The sequence below is a fragment of the Leptonychotes weddellii genome, chromosome 4 (genome assembly GCF_054177405.1).
Source record: "Leptonychotes weddellii isolate Sample4059 chromosome 4, ASM5417740v2, whole genome shotgun sequence".
Classification (NCBI taxonomy): Eukaryota; Metazoa; Chordata; class Mammalia; order Carnivora; family Phocidae; genus Leptonychotes; species Leptonychotes weddellii.
The window spans coordinates 25,936,843-25,953,591 of NC_138372.1; the positions used below are offsets into that span (position 1 = coordinate 25,936,843).

The 16,749-nt window shown below is 53.6% G+C and overlaps 1 protein-coding gene across 3 annotated transcripts in view; it reads right to left on the reverse strand.

Moving 5' to 3' along the window:
• Positions 1-2,241: 2,241 nt before the first annotated feature.
• Positions 2,242-16,749, reverse strand: part of GRIK3 (glutamate ionotropic receptor kainate type subunit 3) — a 219,308-nt gene continuing 204,800 nt past the window's right edge. For 2 of the 3 annotated variants that reach the window (XM_081818103.1, XM_081818101.1), the window contains exons 14-16: positions 11,980-12,202; positions 11,219-11,469; positions 2,242-8,409 (exon numbers count right to left, since the gene is read on the reverse strand). In XM_081818103.1, coding sequence (XP_081674229.1) covers positions 8,215-8,409; positions 11,219-11,469; positions 11,980-12,202 — 669 coding nt within the window. In that variant the 3' untranslated portion in view covers positions 2,242-8,214. Of the gene's footprint in view, positions 8,410-10,373; positions 10,549-11,218; positions 11,470-11,979; positions 12,203-16,749 lie in introns of those variants that run through there. The other variant, XM_081818102.1, reaches the window with a different exon arrangement.

The following is a 16,749-nucleotide window of genomic DNA, read 5'->3' on the forward strand; positions in this document are numbered from 1 at the left end:
TCATTCCATGAGGTGGTTTTCATGACAACGCATTTTAGATGAGGAAACCAAGGCTCAAGGATGTGAAGTTGCTTGTTCAAGGTTACACAGCTAATAGGTGGTAGAGCTCGACTCACATACAAAATATTCAAGTCTGTGAGTGGATGGATGGATGGATGGATTGAGGGTGGGTGGACAGGTAAATGGATAGATGGATGGAGTGGTTGATGAATCGGTAGGTGGGTGGGAAAATGTTCAGGGGAAAGGGGACAGATGAGTGGATAGATGGATGGATAGATGGATGGATGGATGGATGGATGGATGGATGGATGGATAGATGGATGGATAGATGGATGGATAGATGGACGGACGGATAGATGGATGGATGGATGAGTGGGTAATCTACCTGTTCCTTCATCCCTAATGTGGGCCTCATTCCTACCAGGTCTATTCCCTCTGTCTTCTCCACATTATCCTACTCCCTGCTGGACCTGGAGTCCATCCTGAACCCCAGTGTGTTCACTCCTAAGTGATGGACTTTACCTCTGCCTCCCAATGGCTGACAGATGTCCTTCAACTCAGGGCCTCTACCTGCCTCTTCCCTGGCTTAGACCCAAAGCCTCTTCCTGGGTTGTGGCTGCAGGCTAGACCAGAGTTCTCAGATACCGTAGCCCACTGGGTCCTGGCCTCCTCTCCATTCTATAGGGATTTCTGGGGCCTTGACTTGGCACTTGCACTGATGAAATAAGAGGGTGGATATTTTAGGAGGACTGCTCAACCCATATAGATTTCCTCGGAATTTTGGATTTTCTCAGTCCTCCTAAAGCAAAGAGCCTGGGTACTATGATTATGTGACCCTTCACTCCTGCTAACCACAGCTGATTGGCTCACAGGTGACCAACTAACCAGAGCTGGTCCAATAATAGTCACTCTCCAGGGAATTAGAATGGGGACACTAAGATACTGAGTCAATGATGGTGGAGATTTGGACTGAAAGATCATAGAGAATCGGGTTTGAGCTGTGTCAGGTTCTGAGGCAAGCGGTAAAGGAGATAATGTATGTCAAGAGCTTAGCCTAGCACCTGCCATGTAGGACGTGCTTGATAAATATTATGACTTATTATGATTATGATGGTGTCATAGGGGGGCATGGAGGGTTCTGGATGCAAATTAGTCTCTACCAGGTTGACGTTTGCATGAGATATAGAAAGCAGAAGAGAGGCAGAGTCCATCTTCCTGCCCCCTCCTTTTGGGCTGTCTCTGTCATGGAAACGTGAGGGTTTTCAGCAGGATTGCTTCCGGGGTGGTGAGAAGTAACATGATGGGGACAGCAATGGCAGCACCTTCCTGACCCAGGCTTGCTGAGCCCCGGATGGCAGCCCTGGGGTGCGCTCTCATCTCATAGCTCTAGGCCCAGAGTCTCAGATGTGGCTACTCCCGGGATGGGTCAGTTCTATGTTGTTCTGGGAGCCACTGGAGGCCCAGCTGGGCCTCGTTACCTCTTCTCTTCCACTGGTTTTGTAAACATCTGTGTTCAGTCCCTTCCTGCTTAAAGTGCCCTGTCCTGAGCGTTGGTTATGTGTACAGTATCCAGCTCCCGGGAGTGACCGACTTACAGCTTCCTTATTTCCACTTTGAAAAAGCTAAGGCAAGATCTCTGATGGCCAAGCTTGGAGAAGAGGCCCACCTGACACCCCCAGCTGTGGCCAAGGGGACAGGGTCACATAAGGACATGACTACTAGCAGGGTAGCTCTGTGGATGATGAGGCGTTGGGGACACATGTGCCCACGAGAAGACAGAGGTTAAGACAATGTCAAGGATGGGGCGCCTGGGTGCCTCAGATGGTTAAGCGTCTGCCTTCAGCTCAGGTCATGATCTCAGGGTCCTGGGATCGAGCCCCGCATCGTGCTCCCTGCTTGGCGGGGAGCCTGCTTCTCCCTCTGCCTCTGCCCCTCTCCTCGCTTGTGCTCTCTCTCTCTCTGACAAATAAATAAATAAAATCTTAAAAAAAAAAAAAAAAGACAATGTCAAGGATGGACGCCTCACCCTTGTCATCTGAAACAGGAACCAGGGGCCTGAGCTGGAGTCCCCCACCCGCCCATCACCAGGGTCTCCTGCCCGGGACACAGTCAGCCTAGGGGTGAAGGTGGCTCAGCTGCCCGGCACCCTCTGGTTTGAAGGACAAAGAGGAGCAGAAAACACACCTCAAGTGGACACTGTTTTCTAGAAACATTTCTTTATTTAAAATTTAAAACCATATTACTTCATACAGCAAACTGTGCACTTTGATATATCACAGTGTCTTAAAAAGGAAAATAATCAGATTTGTTTGGAAAGTTATTTACATCAGCCTAGAATGATTGGCAAGTAACACAGTTACTATGAAACCCAAATTGTTACAAAATGTTTACAAAAAACTATATTCATAGAAATTCTGCATGTCCACAAAGGGCATCCCCTGAATGGCCCAGAGACCAGTGTGTGGGAACCATGTCGAGTGGGAGTGGGGGGCATCCAGGCACTCTGGTCTGGGTGGTGGGGCAGGCCAAGGGTCTCGCATGGCGCTGTCTGGGGGCTCAGCCCTGGGGCTGCGAACCCAAGTCCCCGACAAGGGAGGCCCAGGCAGAGATGGGGTGGGGGTTTGGAGCACAGTGGCATGTGGGCCCCTGGAGCCAGGACAGGCCCCTCCTCAGGGGGCTGGATTCAGATGTGCTCTGGCGGCGGGGGAGGAGGCCCCAGAGGCAGATTAAGTGCACACCAGCCTGACGCATGGGGCCCAAGCAGAAGGCAAGCTGCCGACCACACGGAAGCTCACTCCAGGTGTCTTCTCTCTTGCAGATTCCAGAGGTGCTCTGACCAGTGGCAGGGGCAGGACTGCTAGCTAAAGGACTGGGATCATGAGGTCCAGGAGGAGCGGGGAGGGGCAGGGCCACGGGCAGGTCCGGAGGGGGTGCGCCCTGCCCACTGCCCTGCTGGGGGAGATGGAGCGGGGGAGGGAAGGCAGACAGATGGCTTGGGCAGTGCTAGGGCAGGAGGGCCTTGCTGGCTTCTCTTTCCCCTGGCGTCACTGCACCCTTCACATCTCTGGCTCCTTGGTCACTTGCTAACAGCTAGCCTCTGGGTCAGATGGGCCTGGGGAGGTTGTCTGCAGTGGGACAAGCCTGCTGTCGTTACTACAGCTGCTGCCCTGAGGCTGGAGGCCCCAGTGTTTTGATCTGTAAAATAGAGACGCACTGCAGGGTGACTGGAGGTCTTCTGTTCTAGAAGGCAGACGACGGGACAGGGCCAGTGAGTAGGGCACAGGGACATTGCACTGGCATGTGGACAATGCCTTTGGGGCCATTCTCTTTAAAAAGCATTTTCCCTAGCTGTGAACTGTGCCTTTGTATGTGGGTGGGAATCTGAGGCAGAGGCCTCTGCCACCTAGAACGTTCCAGCCTTTTAGGATATTCCAGGTGGAGCCTGACACCTATCTGGACACTGTGACAAGCACAGGTCTCGGAGCCAAGTGCCAGCTTGACATGATTCCCCAGACACAGGCCTTGCTTGCTGTCCTGCCTCAGACACTCTCAGATGGAGACAAGGCCACTGAGTCTCTCCTGCCCCTCGCCAGGAGGCACTGCTGGGCAAGGCCCATCTGCCAGCCCCTGTGGTTCGGTCCAGAGCTCTGATGTATGCAGGGCCTTCCCCATCCCCACGGGGCCCCTGCCCCAGGTGACCTCCATTCCAGACTTGGCTGCTGTCACCCCATCCCTCACCTGGTCCCCACCCGTACTGGCTGGGTTACGTACACTCTGTGTGCAGACGTGCGGGGAAGGGTGCGTATACACATGGGCTACAGGTCATATATACACTGTGCATATATATATATATATATATATATACAGCATATATATATATCTTTTTACATTCATATATATATTGTACAGAACATTAACCTTCTACCAAAAACAGTTTTGTGACTTCACATATGGCCTTAGCTCTGAAATTCTAACTCCGGGGCAAATCCAGGATTGAAAAATGAGAGCTCGATTCAAACTGGCATGGGGACTCGGGGCAGGGCCCTTCTACCGTGGCAAGCAGCAGGGCCCCTTCCAGCTGTGTCCGTCCCGTCGGGGAGACTGTTCCAGATGTGTCTGCTCAAGACCTGTCGACAGAATTGAGCTCATTCCTTGCATCTGTCCACGGGGCTGGGCCCATCCCAGATGTTTAAGTCCATCCAGCTGTTTGTCCAGATCACAAGGCCCCTCCAGATGGCTGTCCACACCAGACCAGTCCAGACATGGGCCAGAGTTTGGCCAGTTTCCAGCTGTTTGTGCAGATAGCTGAGAATGGCTTGGGAAGGGCCCGGCTTCATGCCTAGGGATGAAGCAGCCGCTTGCGGACGTCCACAGCGCAGCCCTGGGAAAGGCAGGGAGGGAGCCTCTGTTCTCAGCGAGCGCCAGCCCGGCTCTTCTCACCACGTGGAAACTTCGTCCAGCCCCGCCAGCCCCCTCCCCCATCCTGGGCCATCACTTCTGTCTGCAAGTGCATTGGGGAGGGGGACAGGATGTGCTCTTCTAGTTGGGGCAGTCTTGGCTGGGCAGTGGGTGGGGGAGGCCCTCCAACCCTTCAAAGATTCAGAGTCAGCTCATCCGCCACGAGAGCATGATTCCTCTTGAAAGACACTTGCAGAGTGGGGCCACCTGAGTGGTGACCAAGCGGTCAGGGTTTTCTCATCTGTCCATAGCAGAGAGACCAGTAAGAGGTCAAGGGGAGAGAGAGGAGGAGGAGGGTTCATCGTCCGAAAGCCCCAGGGCCCTGGTGACTGGCAGGGTGTGTGTGTGTGTGGGGGGGGTCTGCTCACTGCTGCCCCTCAGTTTGGCCAGTCTTAGCTGGCTGAGAGGAGGCACTGGCATTTCGGGTGGGAGCTGAGGGTGGGAGGTGGGGGCAATCTTGTTAAGGGCAGGCATGTGGGGCCCGACAAGGACAGTCCAGCACCTGCTGGGGCAAGTCCCGTCTTCTGTCCTATTGAAACCAGCTCTGACGCTTCCACAGCCAACCTCGGTGCTGCCGTGCGTGGACGTGCCCCTCGCACCCTCTGCAGTGCACGTGCGCACTTGCTGCCACGGTTGACTTTGCCTTTCATTCCTCTTGATCCGCCTCGACGCAAACACCTTCTCCCCTCCCCACTCCGGCCGGCATAGTAGTACCAGCTAGCACCTTCGGAACCCGGGGAGAGACACGGCTGCCACTTGGGCAGAAGCAGTCCCCACTGCGTTTTGAACACTGGGCTGGTCTCGAAGGCAAACCAAGGACACCAGCCAGAGTTTGAACATGAGTCACACACACAGACATAAGGCTTGAGTGGCGGGGGGAGTCGGGCAACATGTCACCCCACCTTCACTTACAAGTCTAAAAATCATTTTAGTACCTTTTGGGGGATTTCCCTAATTGAATTGTGCCTCCAATAGCCACTATTCTTCATTCCGCTGATGAAACATCTTCCCAAACCCACGCCGCTTCTTTCTTCCCCCATCAGCCTGTGTTCGTGTGCAGCCTCAGAAGAACACGACTCGCTCATGGAGCATCGTACACAAAAGCCCACTGTCTCGCCAAATCCTTGTGACAAATGATCTCTCCCTACCAACAGAAGTGCAAACAGACCCTGATTCCCTGCCTTCCTGATTGTCCATTTCTGCTCCTGCTGTGAGCTGGAACACATGGGTGAGTTTGCACACCCATGTGTGAGCATGCCTCCTCCCAAGAAATTCCAGGGCCACATGGCTCCTTGCACACATGCACTGATCTGTACCGCACAGCTCTCTGGTTCTGTCCTCCGTCCTGCTCTCCGCTGCAAACGCACGCCCCCACACACAGGTGCACACGTGCTCACACGGGGACCCCTCAATGACATGGCTTCTCCTTTTAAACATTTGGCAACACTGCGGGTTTTATCCTGTTCTCCACCCTCTGCCATGGGTGCAAAATGTACCCCCATGCGTGCGTGCACACACAGGCACACATAAGCATACACACTCGTGCATGCGTGTATACATGTATATACTGCCCAGGACCCCAGTAAGACATGGCTTCTCCTGTTTTTACATGTATGGGGCTCTGCTGCTTGTCCAGATTTGTCTCCCTCATCCCAAATTCACACACATGTGTGCACACACACGTCAGAACCTGAAGGGTTCTACTATTGCATGTCCTGGACTCTGTTTGATGTCCAAATCTGTCCCTCAGCCCCAGCCCTAGGGCTCACACACACACAGATACACATATATGCGTGCACACACGCACTCCCACACACGAGCTCACGACAGCATGGCTTCTCCCGTCATTACGTGTGTTGGCGATGCTGTGCGTCCAGCTCCCTTCTCCCACCTACCCAGCACACAGCCTGTTGGAGCTGCTGGGAGGGTGGGAACCAGCTGGTTTGGTCCTGCAGCTCACAGTTTGGAGGAGGAACGGTATTTATCACATGAGCCCACTGCGCTCTCCTGCTTTGGGAGTCCCTGGGGGGAGCTAAAGATTATCCTTCACCCCAGCTGAGAAGGTCCTTGAGATCTAAATGTAGCTCTTCCTTAACCAGACTCCCCAGGCAGAAACAGGAGAGAGGGGGGAGGGGGATAATAGTGTCTTCTGGGTCCCCATCCGGAATCTCCAGCCTTCCCTCCCCTGTTCCGAGACTGCCTTTCACCCTTAGCAATGGGAAGCTTTGCTGGTCCCGTCGTAGTCTCTTTAAGGACACTTTGCTCCTAAACCTTCCATGTCTCATTCTTTTTCCAGAATCTTAAAGTCACAGACTTCTAGAGCATCCATCCTACCTAGCTGGAACCCACAAGTCATCTGGTCTGGCCCTCACTGGTACCCCATCTGCTACTATTTCTTTGCTATACCCCCAAGCCCCACTAGGTCCAAGCTGCTCTGGACAAGAGATCGGGGCCTAGATGGCCTGTCTCTCTATGTGGGGTCTTTGGTTAATTCTCCAGGAGGCAGCTTTTCTTTCCCCACCCTTGGGGCCTCTATGAGCTCTGATACCCTGTCCCTGAACACTTTCCTTTCTGGGGAACATCTTTAGGTTTGGCAAGTTCAGGAGGCCAAGAGTTCTTGAGGGCCTTCCTGGCCTTCCCCATCAACCCCAAAGTTAGCCTGTGCCATAGGACCTGTATCCCTCTTTTGGGGGGGGGGTCAGGACTTTCACTTCAATCTAGGCTTCTCTTCTCCTTCCAAGGTGACAGAAGGAGGTCAAGGTCAACTGGCCAGGAATGGGGAGTTGCTGATGAGTAGATGGCAAAGAGCCCAAGCTCTCAAATGCCACTAGGGTTTAGAAAACAGCTCATTAACCAGCAAAATAAGACCCAATGGCTCAAGGGCCTATGGGATTTCCATGGAATCCACTGTTCCTCTGGCTTCAAATATCGGCTGAATCTCTGGTCACCCTTTCTGAGAGATTCAGGGGGTCCTCTATCTTCTGGCCAGAAAGTAGAAAATTTGCTCTGACCACTCCTCCACTTTATACTCCTGGAGACCTCCTTGAGGAATGGGAACAACTGGGACATCGTCCATAAGAATTCAAAATGGCGGCCTTTGTGCATTTTCCTCTCTCCCATACCCCAAACTCCTCTTTTCTTCTATGGGGCTCTCTGCCTTCAACTTTGCCAAGATGGAGGCTGCCATACATGGTGCCAAGTCCAAGAGACCAAGACTATGTGAGCAGCCCCTAAGGGATGAAGTCTTCCTTCTGCCCAAGACATGTGGGGCGGCCATCCCCCATCTTCAGCTCCAATTGGTAGCCACACTACAATCCTTAAGGTGCCCAAGGTTTGTGTCTCTGGTCTCACGGTCATGGCCCAGGAGGCCTGGGCTCATGGGGGAAGGAGAGGCAACATACGAGCTGTTTCCCATTTTCTTTGGCCTCAGCAAGGCCGTGGTAGGAACTTCTGACTGTCAAGGAGAGTTGAGGGGCAGGTGAGTTTGGCCTGAGAGAGGCATGTGCTTCCTTTGGCCTTGGCTGTCTCGGCTGGCAGCTTTAGAAACCCACAGAAGAAATGAGAGGCGAGTGAGGCCCAAGCAGCTGGCCTAGGGGCCTGCTGTTTCCTGGGAGGTAAGGGCAGAGGGCTCCTGGCTCAGCAGGCAGGCAGCAGCTCTGGCCCCCAAGCCCAGTGTGGGCACAGGGGAGGTGCCTTCCAGTCTCCTTGCTTTCCTCTGCCCTGCCCCCAGGCCTTCGGTCCCCACCCCACCTGTGCCTAGGGGAATACAGGGGCCAATGATGTGCTGCAGGCCATGCTGTCCTTGCCTGGAAGCCGGCGGTCGTTGAACGTGTGCATGTTGATGACAGCGTCAGTCTTGACCATCATGGGAGGCTGCGGCTTGTGCTTGACCCGACGCTGGCAGGTAAGGGAGAAACGGATCTCATCGGCTACCGTGCTGCAGAAGGAACGCTGGGGTGGGGTGGGAGGGCAAGGGGCACATGGGTGAGGCCCGGCCTTGCAACCCCAGCCAGCTCCTCCCCTTCCTCCCAAGGCTGGTGTCAAGGCTGCCTGTCTCGCTCTCACCTTTAGGCCACCCACCCTCTGCCCACTCAAGATGACCAGTTTATGAGGCAGCCTACAGAGCGTTACGTTCTTGTTTGGAGACTAAGGTAGACAGGGCAGGTAGTATCATCCTATCCCCATTTCCCAGATGAGCAAACTGAGGTTCTGATGGGCGTGCACATTAAAGTTTGAGGAGTTTGACCTGCCTGATTTTTCTCCACTAGATTCTGAGGGCAGGAACCAGCCAGTTTCATCCCTGTAAGCCCAGCTCCCAGCACTAGGCCTGGAACAGGGTCAGGCTTAAGAAACACCTGATGAATGTATGGGTAACCTTTCCCCTGGGAGGGCTTCCCACTACGGGCAGAATCACCACGCTCCCACACGGACAGTCCGGCACGTTTCTCAAGGTGTGCAAGTGGGAGGCAGGTCCCTGCAGGGCAGCTGGGTGGCAGTGGTTTCTGGCCTGGGTCCCTATGCTTTGCCTGCAGGTATCTGACGGCGGGGGCTCCTAGGAGACCCATGGCCAGAGGCTGTCCTGTGGCTTGTCTGGAAGGCAGTGGGGGCTGTTGATGGCTCCATTTGCATGGTGAGGTCCTCACAGGAGCCCCCAGGCAGCTGTGACAAGGCTGTGCGGGGGAGGGGAGGGCGGGGAGATTCTCAATTCTGGCTCTGCCTCTTACTCACTTCCCCTTGTCCGCCCACCAAACACAGAATGGCAACCCTCCTCACCTGCAGTTATTCATTCTGAAAATATTTACTAAGGCCCTACTATGTGCCACGCGCTGTTCTAGGTGTCAGGCAAACAGACGTGAAAAAGGCAGGTCCCAGCCCTCAGGGAGATTCTGGTCTATGATGTGATAGAGACAAGTAATAAACATGCAAACAAATAAATCACTTCGGAGCACGGTAAGTGTTGTTAAGAGAACAAAGCAGTGGAATGAGATAGAGGGGCATCGGGGGTGGGGCCAGGTGGGGAAGGGTCCTTGAGAGGTGGCATTTCATCTGAAACCTGAATGACCAGAACATGCCAATAATATGGTGCTCGGGGTGGGGGTGGGGGTGGGTGGGAAGAGCATTGCAGGTACATGGAACAGCATATGCAAAAGGCCTGGGGCTAAAAGGTGTTTGGTGCGTTAAGGACTAAAGAGGAGGCCAGTGTGTGTGGAGGAGAGTGAGGGAGGGGAACGTGGGAAGGAGAAAGTCAGACAAGTGGGCTAGGACCAGATCTTGTTGTTGGCTTTTCAGTGGATTGTGGAGCTCATTCCAATTGTAATGGGAATTCCTAAAGAATTTGGTTGTTCTTTTTTAATGTATTGTAATTTTTTTTAGCCCTTCTTTATTATTGGACATTGAGGGGGATATTCCCCTCCATTTTTCATGTGCTAATTAACACTTCATTGAATATCCTTGTAAATAAAACTGGCCACTTCCATCGGGTGCATTTCTAAAAGTAGAAATTCACTGTCAAAATGTGTGGCCACTTTTAAGACTGTCCACACTGCAAAGCTGCTTTCCAGAAACGTACGCATGGACTGCTCCCAGCAAGACTGGAGCATGTCCCTTTCCTCATGCCCATAAGAACTGTGACACAAGAATGATCTTTCCCCTTCCTCTTTGCTGACTCTGGCTTACCGATTATAAAGGACCCCATTTCATTTCTGATGGATGTAAAAAGTACCTGTTTTGAATGTTCCCCTCCATATAGGACATACCTACAATCTCCTTCCACACTGGCCCTGTGTCCCTTTGAACCTCCCTGTGAGAGGCGCCTCCCCCCAGCCCAGAGGCCCTCAACCCACATGCTCATTGATTTTTTTAAATTTTCATTTTTTAAATGATTTTATTTATTCATTTGACAGACAGAGAGAGAGAGAGCACAAGCAGGGGGAGTGGGAGGCAGAGGGAGAGGGAGAAGCAGGCTTCCCGCTGAGCAGGGAACCCGACGCAGGGCTCGATCCCAGGACCCCAGGATCATGACCTGAGCCGAAGGCAGACGCTTAACCGACTGAGCCACCCAGGCGCCCTCACGTGCACATTTAAATCACCCTGTAAGTACACTTTCTTAAGACACCAATGCCAGGCTCTGCCACAGACCAATTAAAACAGTCTCTGGGAGTGAGGCCAGGGCATCAGCACTTAAAAAACTCTCTCCTTGTGATTCTAATTTGCTACCAGGACCCAGAACCACTGCTCAACCACACTTGAATTAATCAGATGGGTTGAGCAGAGTTCTACTGCCTGGATGCTTGGGCCAGACCTCTTAACATTCCTTTCTTTTTTAAACTTTTGATTATGGAAATTTCCAACTATATGCAGAAGTAGAGAGAGCAGTATAATGAAGTCCCATGTAACCATCACCCAGCTTCAACAATTACCCTGGAGGGTTTTCTGCAGGGGAATGACATGGTTTGAATGAAGTGTTAAATAGGGCCCTGGCTGTGTTTGGAGAGCGGATGGGAGAGACGAGGCAGGAAGGCCAGAGTGGAGGCTTTTGCATGGGCCAGCTGGAGAGGAGGGGGCTTGGCCTGGCCTGGAGCCACAGTGGTGGGGATGTGTGCTCAGAGTCAGAGCAGAGGTGGGGCTGGCAAGCCTCCTGCTGGAGCCAAGGCAGGGCTGGCTCAGACACCATGCGTGCCTGGGAGGTGTGAACCCGGCTCACACCCTGTGCTCCCCACTCCCTCCTTTCCCCATGCAGGCCCCGGTTCTTGAGGCTTACCTGCTCTCGCTCTGCTGTTTTACGGAGCTTGTACACAAACTCGCCCACAGCCACCAGCACAGACAGGACCAGCCCGGCGGCCAGGACGATGAAGATGCCCCCGATCTTCTGGATACCCAGGGCGCTGGCCTCTTTGTTCTCCTCCTCGGGACACCCGTTGCCTCTCCACCACTTCTCCTTCATGATGTGCAGCTTGTCCTCCTCCTGCAGCTGCAGGATGGCGATGGTGATCTTGTCCCGGTACGGGGAGCCTGAGTGGGGGAGTGGGGAGCGGGCTGGCAGGGGCACTCAGTCCCTGTGCATGTGCCCCTGTCAGCACCCTGGACAGCGCCGGCCACCATCACTAGCCTCTCCATAAGCTCCTAAAGGCCCCTCTTGGAATCTTTCTATGGTGTCTGGGTGGGAGCAAGGTCCTGATTGGGGGTGGGAGTCTTGCCAAGGAGTCCCTGTCTCCGTCGGCCCCTGGCAGGCCCCGTGTATCAGGGCTGCATCGACGGGTGAGGTCAGAGAGAGCAGGCATGACCTCTGAACCGACCCCCTACCTCGGTGCTGGCCCCAGCTCTCCTCTGCTTAGGCCGAGGCTGACCTCGCAAGGTTGTGACTCTACTGCTTTGTCTCTGGGTTGAAGAGATGACACCTTTTGAGGCTCAATGGGATGAGCTGGGAGAGGGAGCAGGAGATGGGGTGCATGAGTAGCTGTGGGGGCCCCAGTCATCCTCTGTCCCCCCAACCCTCTCACCCGCCTGCAGCCCCTTGCTCACCCATGGGCGTGCCAATGCCGTAGCCCTTGGAGTCGATGAGGCCCCCGATCTGGGTAAGGTTGCAGTTCCTCTGGGTGACGTACTCGATGGTCGTGGACTCCATGAGCAGTGCATAGTCTGCCGTCAGGGTCCTCTGGATGCCCTCCTCGTTGTTCTTCACCAGCGCTGATGGCTTGCTGCTCATGAAGGCCCACATTTTCTCAAAGGTGGAGATCTTGGATTTCTGGGCCACGATGGGAGGGGTGATGCACACAGTTACTGAGCACATCAGGGGCCAAGCACCCCGCACCCCACTTAACAGGGCTCTGGTCCCTGAACTCTGTCTAAAACCCTCTGATGGGAGGGAAGGCCACCCCTTGCTCAGCTGTGGAAACTGAGGCCCTGGGAGGGGAGGTCTCAAAACACACAGTTGGTAAGGGATGAAGCCAGGATTCAGACTCAGGCCCACTTACCTAGAAACCCCTAGCTCTTTGCCATGGCACGGTGGTTTTCAGACTGGTTTTTTAAAAAATGCATTTTCTTTCTCTAACCTTTATTAAAGGTTCCCATGTGCCGGCCCTGTTCTAAGAGCTTTATCTGCATTAACTCACTGATTCTTCACAACAATCATAGGACCCTTAGCTCCATTTTACAGAAACTGAAGCCATGGCTAAGTCACTTGCCCAAGGTTACTCAGACACTAAGTAGCAAAGTTAAGCTTCCAACCCAGGCCATCTGGCTCTAGAGCCCATGTTCCCAACCACTTAGCTGTCACTGCCTCACAGAAAAATCTGTGAAGATAGAGAGGGAGAGGTGGCTGCCAATGAAGGCAAAGCTTGGTGGGTTCTGGGCCCCCGCTCCCACTTCAACCAAAGGGGGCCCCTCCTGTGTACTGTGTTCCAAGGGAAGACAAGGGTTTCTGTCTATTGGACTTCATTAAGGAGCGGAGTGAGAAGGGGGGCCTGTCAGAGCACGTGGTCGGCAGGCCCCTTATCTCCTTACTGTGACTGTCCCCAAAGCATTCCAGGCTGGACGCTGATGGATGAGCAGAACTAGCATCCCTAAGATGAGGTCCAGGGGGTGGGCTGCTGGGCTTGTCCTGCTTGGCTGGGGAGATTCAGAGAAGGTGCTGGGGCCAGGAGAGGGGCCCGAGGTTGAATGTCCCCTGCTGCCTGAGGAGAATGGGCAGATCAGGGTGCATGGCATTCATGAGATTTCTCGGGAGATGATAGCCAGCCAGCTACCTGCTCCCAGCAGGGAATGGCCCTGCCCCCACAGATCCCAGGGGAGCAGGTGGCTCTGCCGGCCCCATTGTACCCGGCTGCTTCCAAGTCTAGCTGTGCCTGTCTGTGATGTCAGCCTGTCTGATTGGCACCCGGCCCAGCTCCGGTGTGCGTGACAGGCTGGTGCAGGGCTGGGGGATGGGTAGGGGATGGGGAAAGAAGCTGTGTCTGCTGGGAGTCCAGGCGGCAGGGGCAGTGGCTGGGAGGAAAGTGTATCTACTATTCTCCAGGGGCTTTCCAGCTCTGGTGAGGGCTATCCTCTCTAAAACTGGCTCCTGGAGACCCAAGCATGCCTGGGAGAGCAGGGAGCCCTGAAGCAGCAGGCAAGACCCCACTTGGAATTTTATCAGAACCCAGAATCCATCAAGGGCCAGTGATGCCTCCTCTGGGCCTGGGGGCACCTTCACAGACAAGCAGCTATTGTCCCACCTGCAAATTTATCTGCCTCAAAGCCGAAGGCCTGGAAGGGCTCAGATGCTTCTAGCTCCTCCTGTCCTCAGCCATCCTACTTTCTGCCAGGCCTGTGTGCAATTAACTACTCTACCATCGGTTACTCTCGCCTCTTGAGCGCTTACCTTCAAACCTGTGCTCGCCAGCTACTCTCTCTTGCCAGCTACTCTTCCCCAACCCAGCTCCTCCTCTGGCCCCAGACACACTCCCCTACTAGCTACTCCTGCCCTTAAAAACATTCCTGATTTCCAGCTTTTCTGACTCCTCAGACATAATTTCGGATGTCCAGACTCTCCTTCTCTGGCTCCTTTTGTCCCTGAGGGCCTTTCTCACTCTGTGACTGTTCCTGCCCAGATGCACTGTGGTAGGAAGCTTCTGTCCAAGCTTCTATGCCGCTCCAATGATCCCTGTCCCTGGTACTCCTGCCCTTGTGTAATCCCCTCCCCTTGCGTGTGGGCTGGACTAGCGACTTGGTTTTAACTGCCCCCTAGGAGCAATCGGATGTCACTTCTGAGATTAGGTTACAGGAGTCTGACGCTCTTGCTTGCACTCTCTCTGGCTCCTCTCCCCAGCTGCTCTGATGACAGCCGGCTGCGTGCTGTGAGTCGCCCCGTGGAGAGGCCCGCGTGGCCAAGAACAGAGGGCAGCCTCCAGCCAACAAGGAGCAGAGAACTGAAGCCCTCAGTCCGACAATGCAGGAGGACCTGAACACCGCCAACAACCACGTGCGCGAGCTTGGAAGCAGAGCCTTGAGATGGCTACAGCCTTAGCCAATACCTTGACTGCAGCCTGTCCCGGACCCCGTGCAGAGGGCGCAGCTAAGCTGTGCTGCTTCCTGACCCAGTCAGGGAGATCATAATGCTGTTGCCTTAAGACGCTAAGTTCCAGGTAATCTGCTCTCGGAACCACGTACACACACAAGCTACTGCTGTGCCCCAAATCATTGTTTTTTCAGATAATCGATTCCAATGATTCCTCTAATCAGATCATCCAAGTCCAGTCTTCCCTGGGGCCAGGGACGCATGCTCCTCAGATACTCGGCCCCCATGGTCACTATAACTAAGTACTATTGCCCCATCAGTGGCTCCAGCACCTCAGCTCTTTTCCATCCCAGTCTCTCCTGCCTTCCAAATTCTCCAATGGGAACTGGGGGTTGATGAGATCATCAGGGCTCCCCTTAGGTCTCCTAATGCATGCATCATACAGCCATCCATCCATCCATCCAACCAGACTCTCCTCTGGCTCCTTGTATCCCTCAGGGCCTTTCTCACTCTGTGACTGTTCCTGCCCAGATTCACTGTGGTAGGAAGCTTCTATCCTGCTCCTGCTTCTATCCAAGCATCCATCCAACCATGCATCCATCCATCTTCTCATTCATTATGTTCATGTTCTCACCCACGTACTACTTACACACTAATTCATTCAACTGACCACTCAACTGTCCACCTAGCCTTTTACTTATTTATCCATCCATCCATCCATCCATCCATCCATCCATCCATCCATCCATCCAACCATCCTCTCATTCATCATGTTCATGTTCTCACCCACATACTACCTACACACTACCTCACTCTCCCATGAAGCCAGTCATCCATCAGTAAATCTCAAACACTGGCAAAAGTAACTTGACAATGAACCACTCAGGAAGCCCTGCCCCACTCCTTCTGTCTCAGAAAGGGATGAGAACTCTTCTTTCTGCAAACTCCTCCCTGTATCCTCCCCCAACACCCCATTCTTCCTTTACACAGGCATGTCGAGTAGAAACAGGTTCCGACATTAAAACATAGGTTCGTTCCAGTAATACTCCACGGTAAATGCAGACAGAAATTTCTTTTGAGGGTCAGGGAGCTGTTGAGGCCGATGGGCTTTGAGGAAGACACATAAAAGCCTCCAGTGGGTAAAGGAATGCAGTGAGGGAGATGGAAGAACAGCAGAGAGCTGGGGCCAGTTGAGAGAAGAGAGTGAAGCTGGCTGTGATGCTGATTTCAAGCGGTTCCGCTCTCCCAGCTCCAGTGTCAACAAATTCATACCTCCACCAACTTTAGGCAGGTGGCTCTGAAATCCGCACCCCGAGAATGGCCACCGACTATGCTTACTCTGTGTCTTGGGGCTCCCATGCTCAACCACATCCACTCATGGTCTCTGCTTCCCTTTAAGTTCCCTCCTGTCTTCTAGATGCTGTGATTCCAGGACACATCCCTGAAAAGTTCCCCTCTAGCAGCGTGGGGCTGAGGCAGGGAGGGATATAGCCGGGGCCCCTCCCGGAGCATCAGGTCCCTCTCCCATCTCCTGGGCCTGGTCACCAGAGGCCAGAGTTCCTGTCACTGTCCTGAGCTATAATCACCACCCCAGGGAATGGGGTCCCACAGAGCTATGGCTCCCACGTCATCCTGCCTGTCCCAGCTCCACTGGGAACCTTAATAAGCATTGCTTCAGGGCCAGTCACCCAAATCAATTAATGGAATTGTTTGGAGCAGCCAATACAGGGCGATGTGCCAGGACGGAGAGGCTTTTTTTATCAGTAAAATTGGCAAGAAAGTAAGTTTCAGGCTCACGACTTTCAATTCCAGCCTCCTCAAAGAAGTAAATTGATTTTTCCCCAACTGAAGATACTTAATCTTGAGACTTTAACATTTCTGTACAAGAAAAATGTATATAGGTATATATAAAAATATCTATCAATTTCAAAGGGAGCTGAATCCCAGGGAACGTGTGCAGAGAGGCAGCGGCAATGTGATTCCATGCGAGACCTTGGGTATTTTCCATGGTGGAAAGGAAACCTTTCCTCAAATCAATTGGCTTGCTTATCCCTGGGTGTGGAGGCTTTGGCCTTATCAGATCCACATACTTGAGCAGTTAATCATGTCTGTGGGATTATTTCCGTGGGGACCAGGCGGCCTCCCTGAGTCTGCTGCCTCGGCCTGCCATTGCAGTCCACCTTGCCTGGATAGACTCACTGACCCTCCAGTCCTGCAGTAACCCCTGCTGTTGGTGCCTGCCCCAAGGCTTTTGTGTGTGTGTGCAGGGGCGGGGGCAGGGGGGCAGGCTGCTGTCT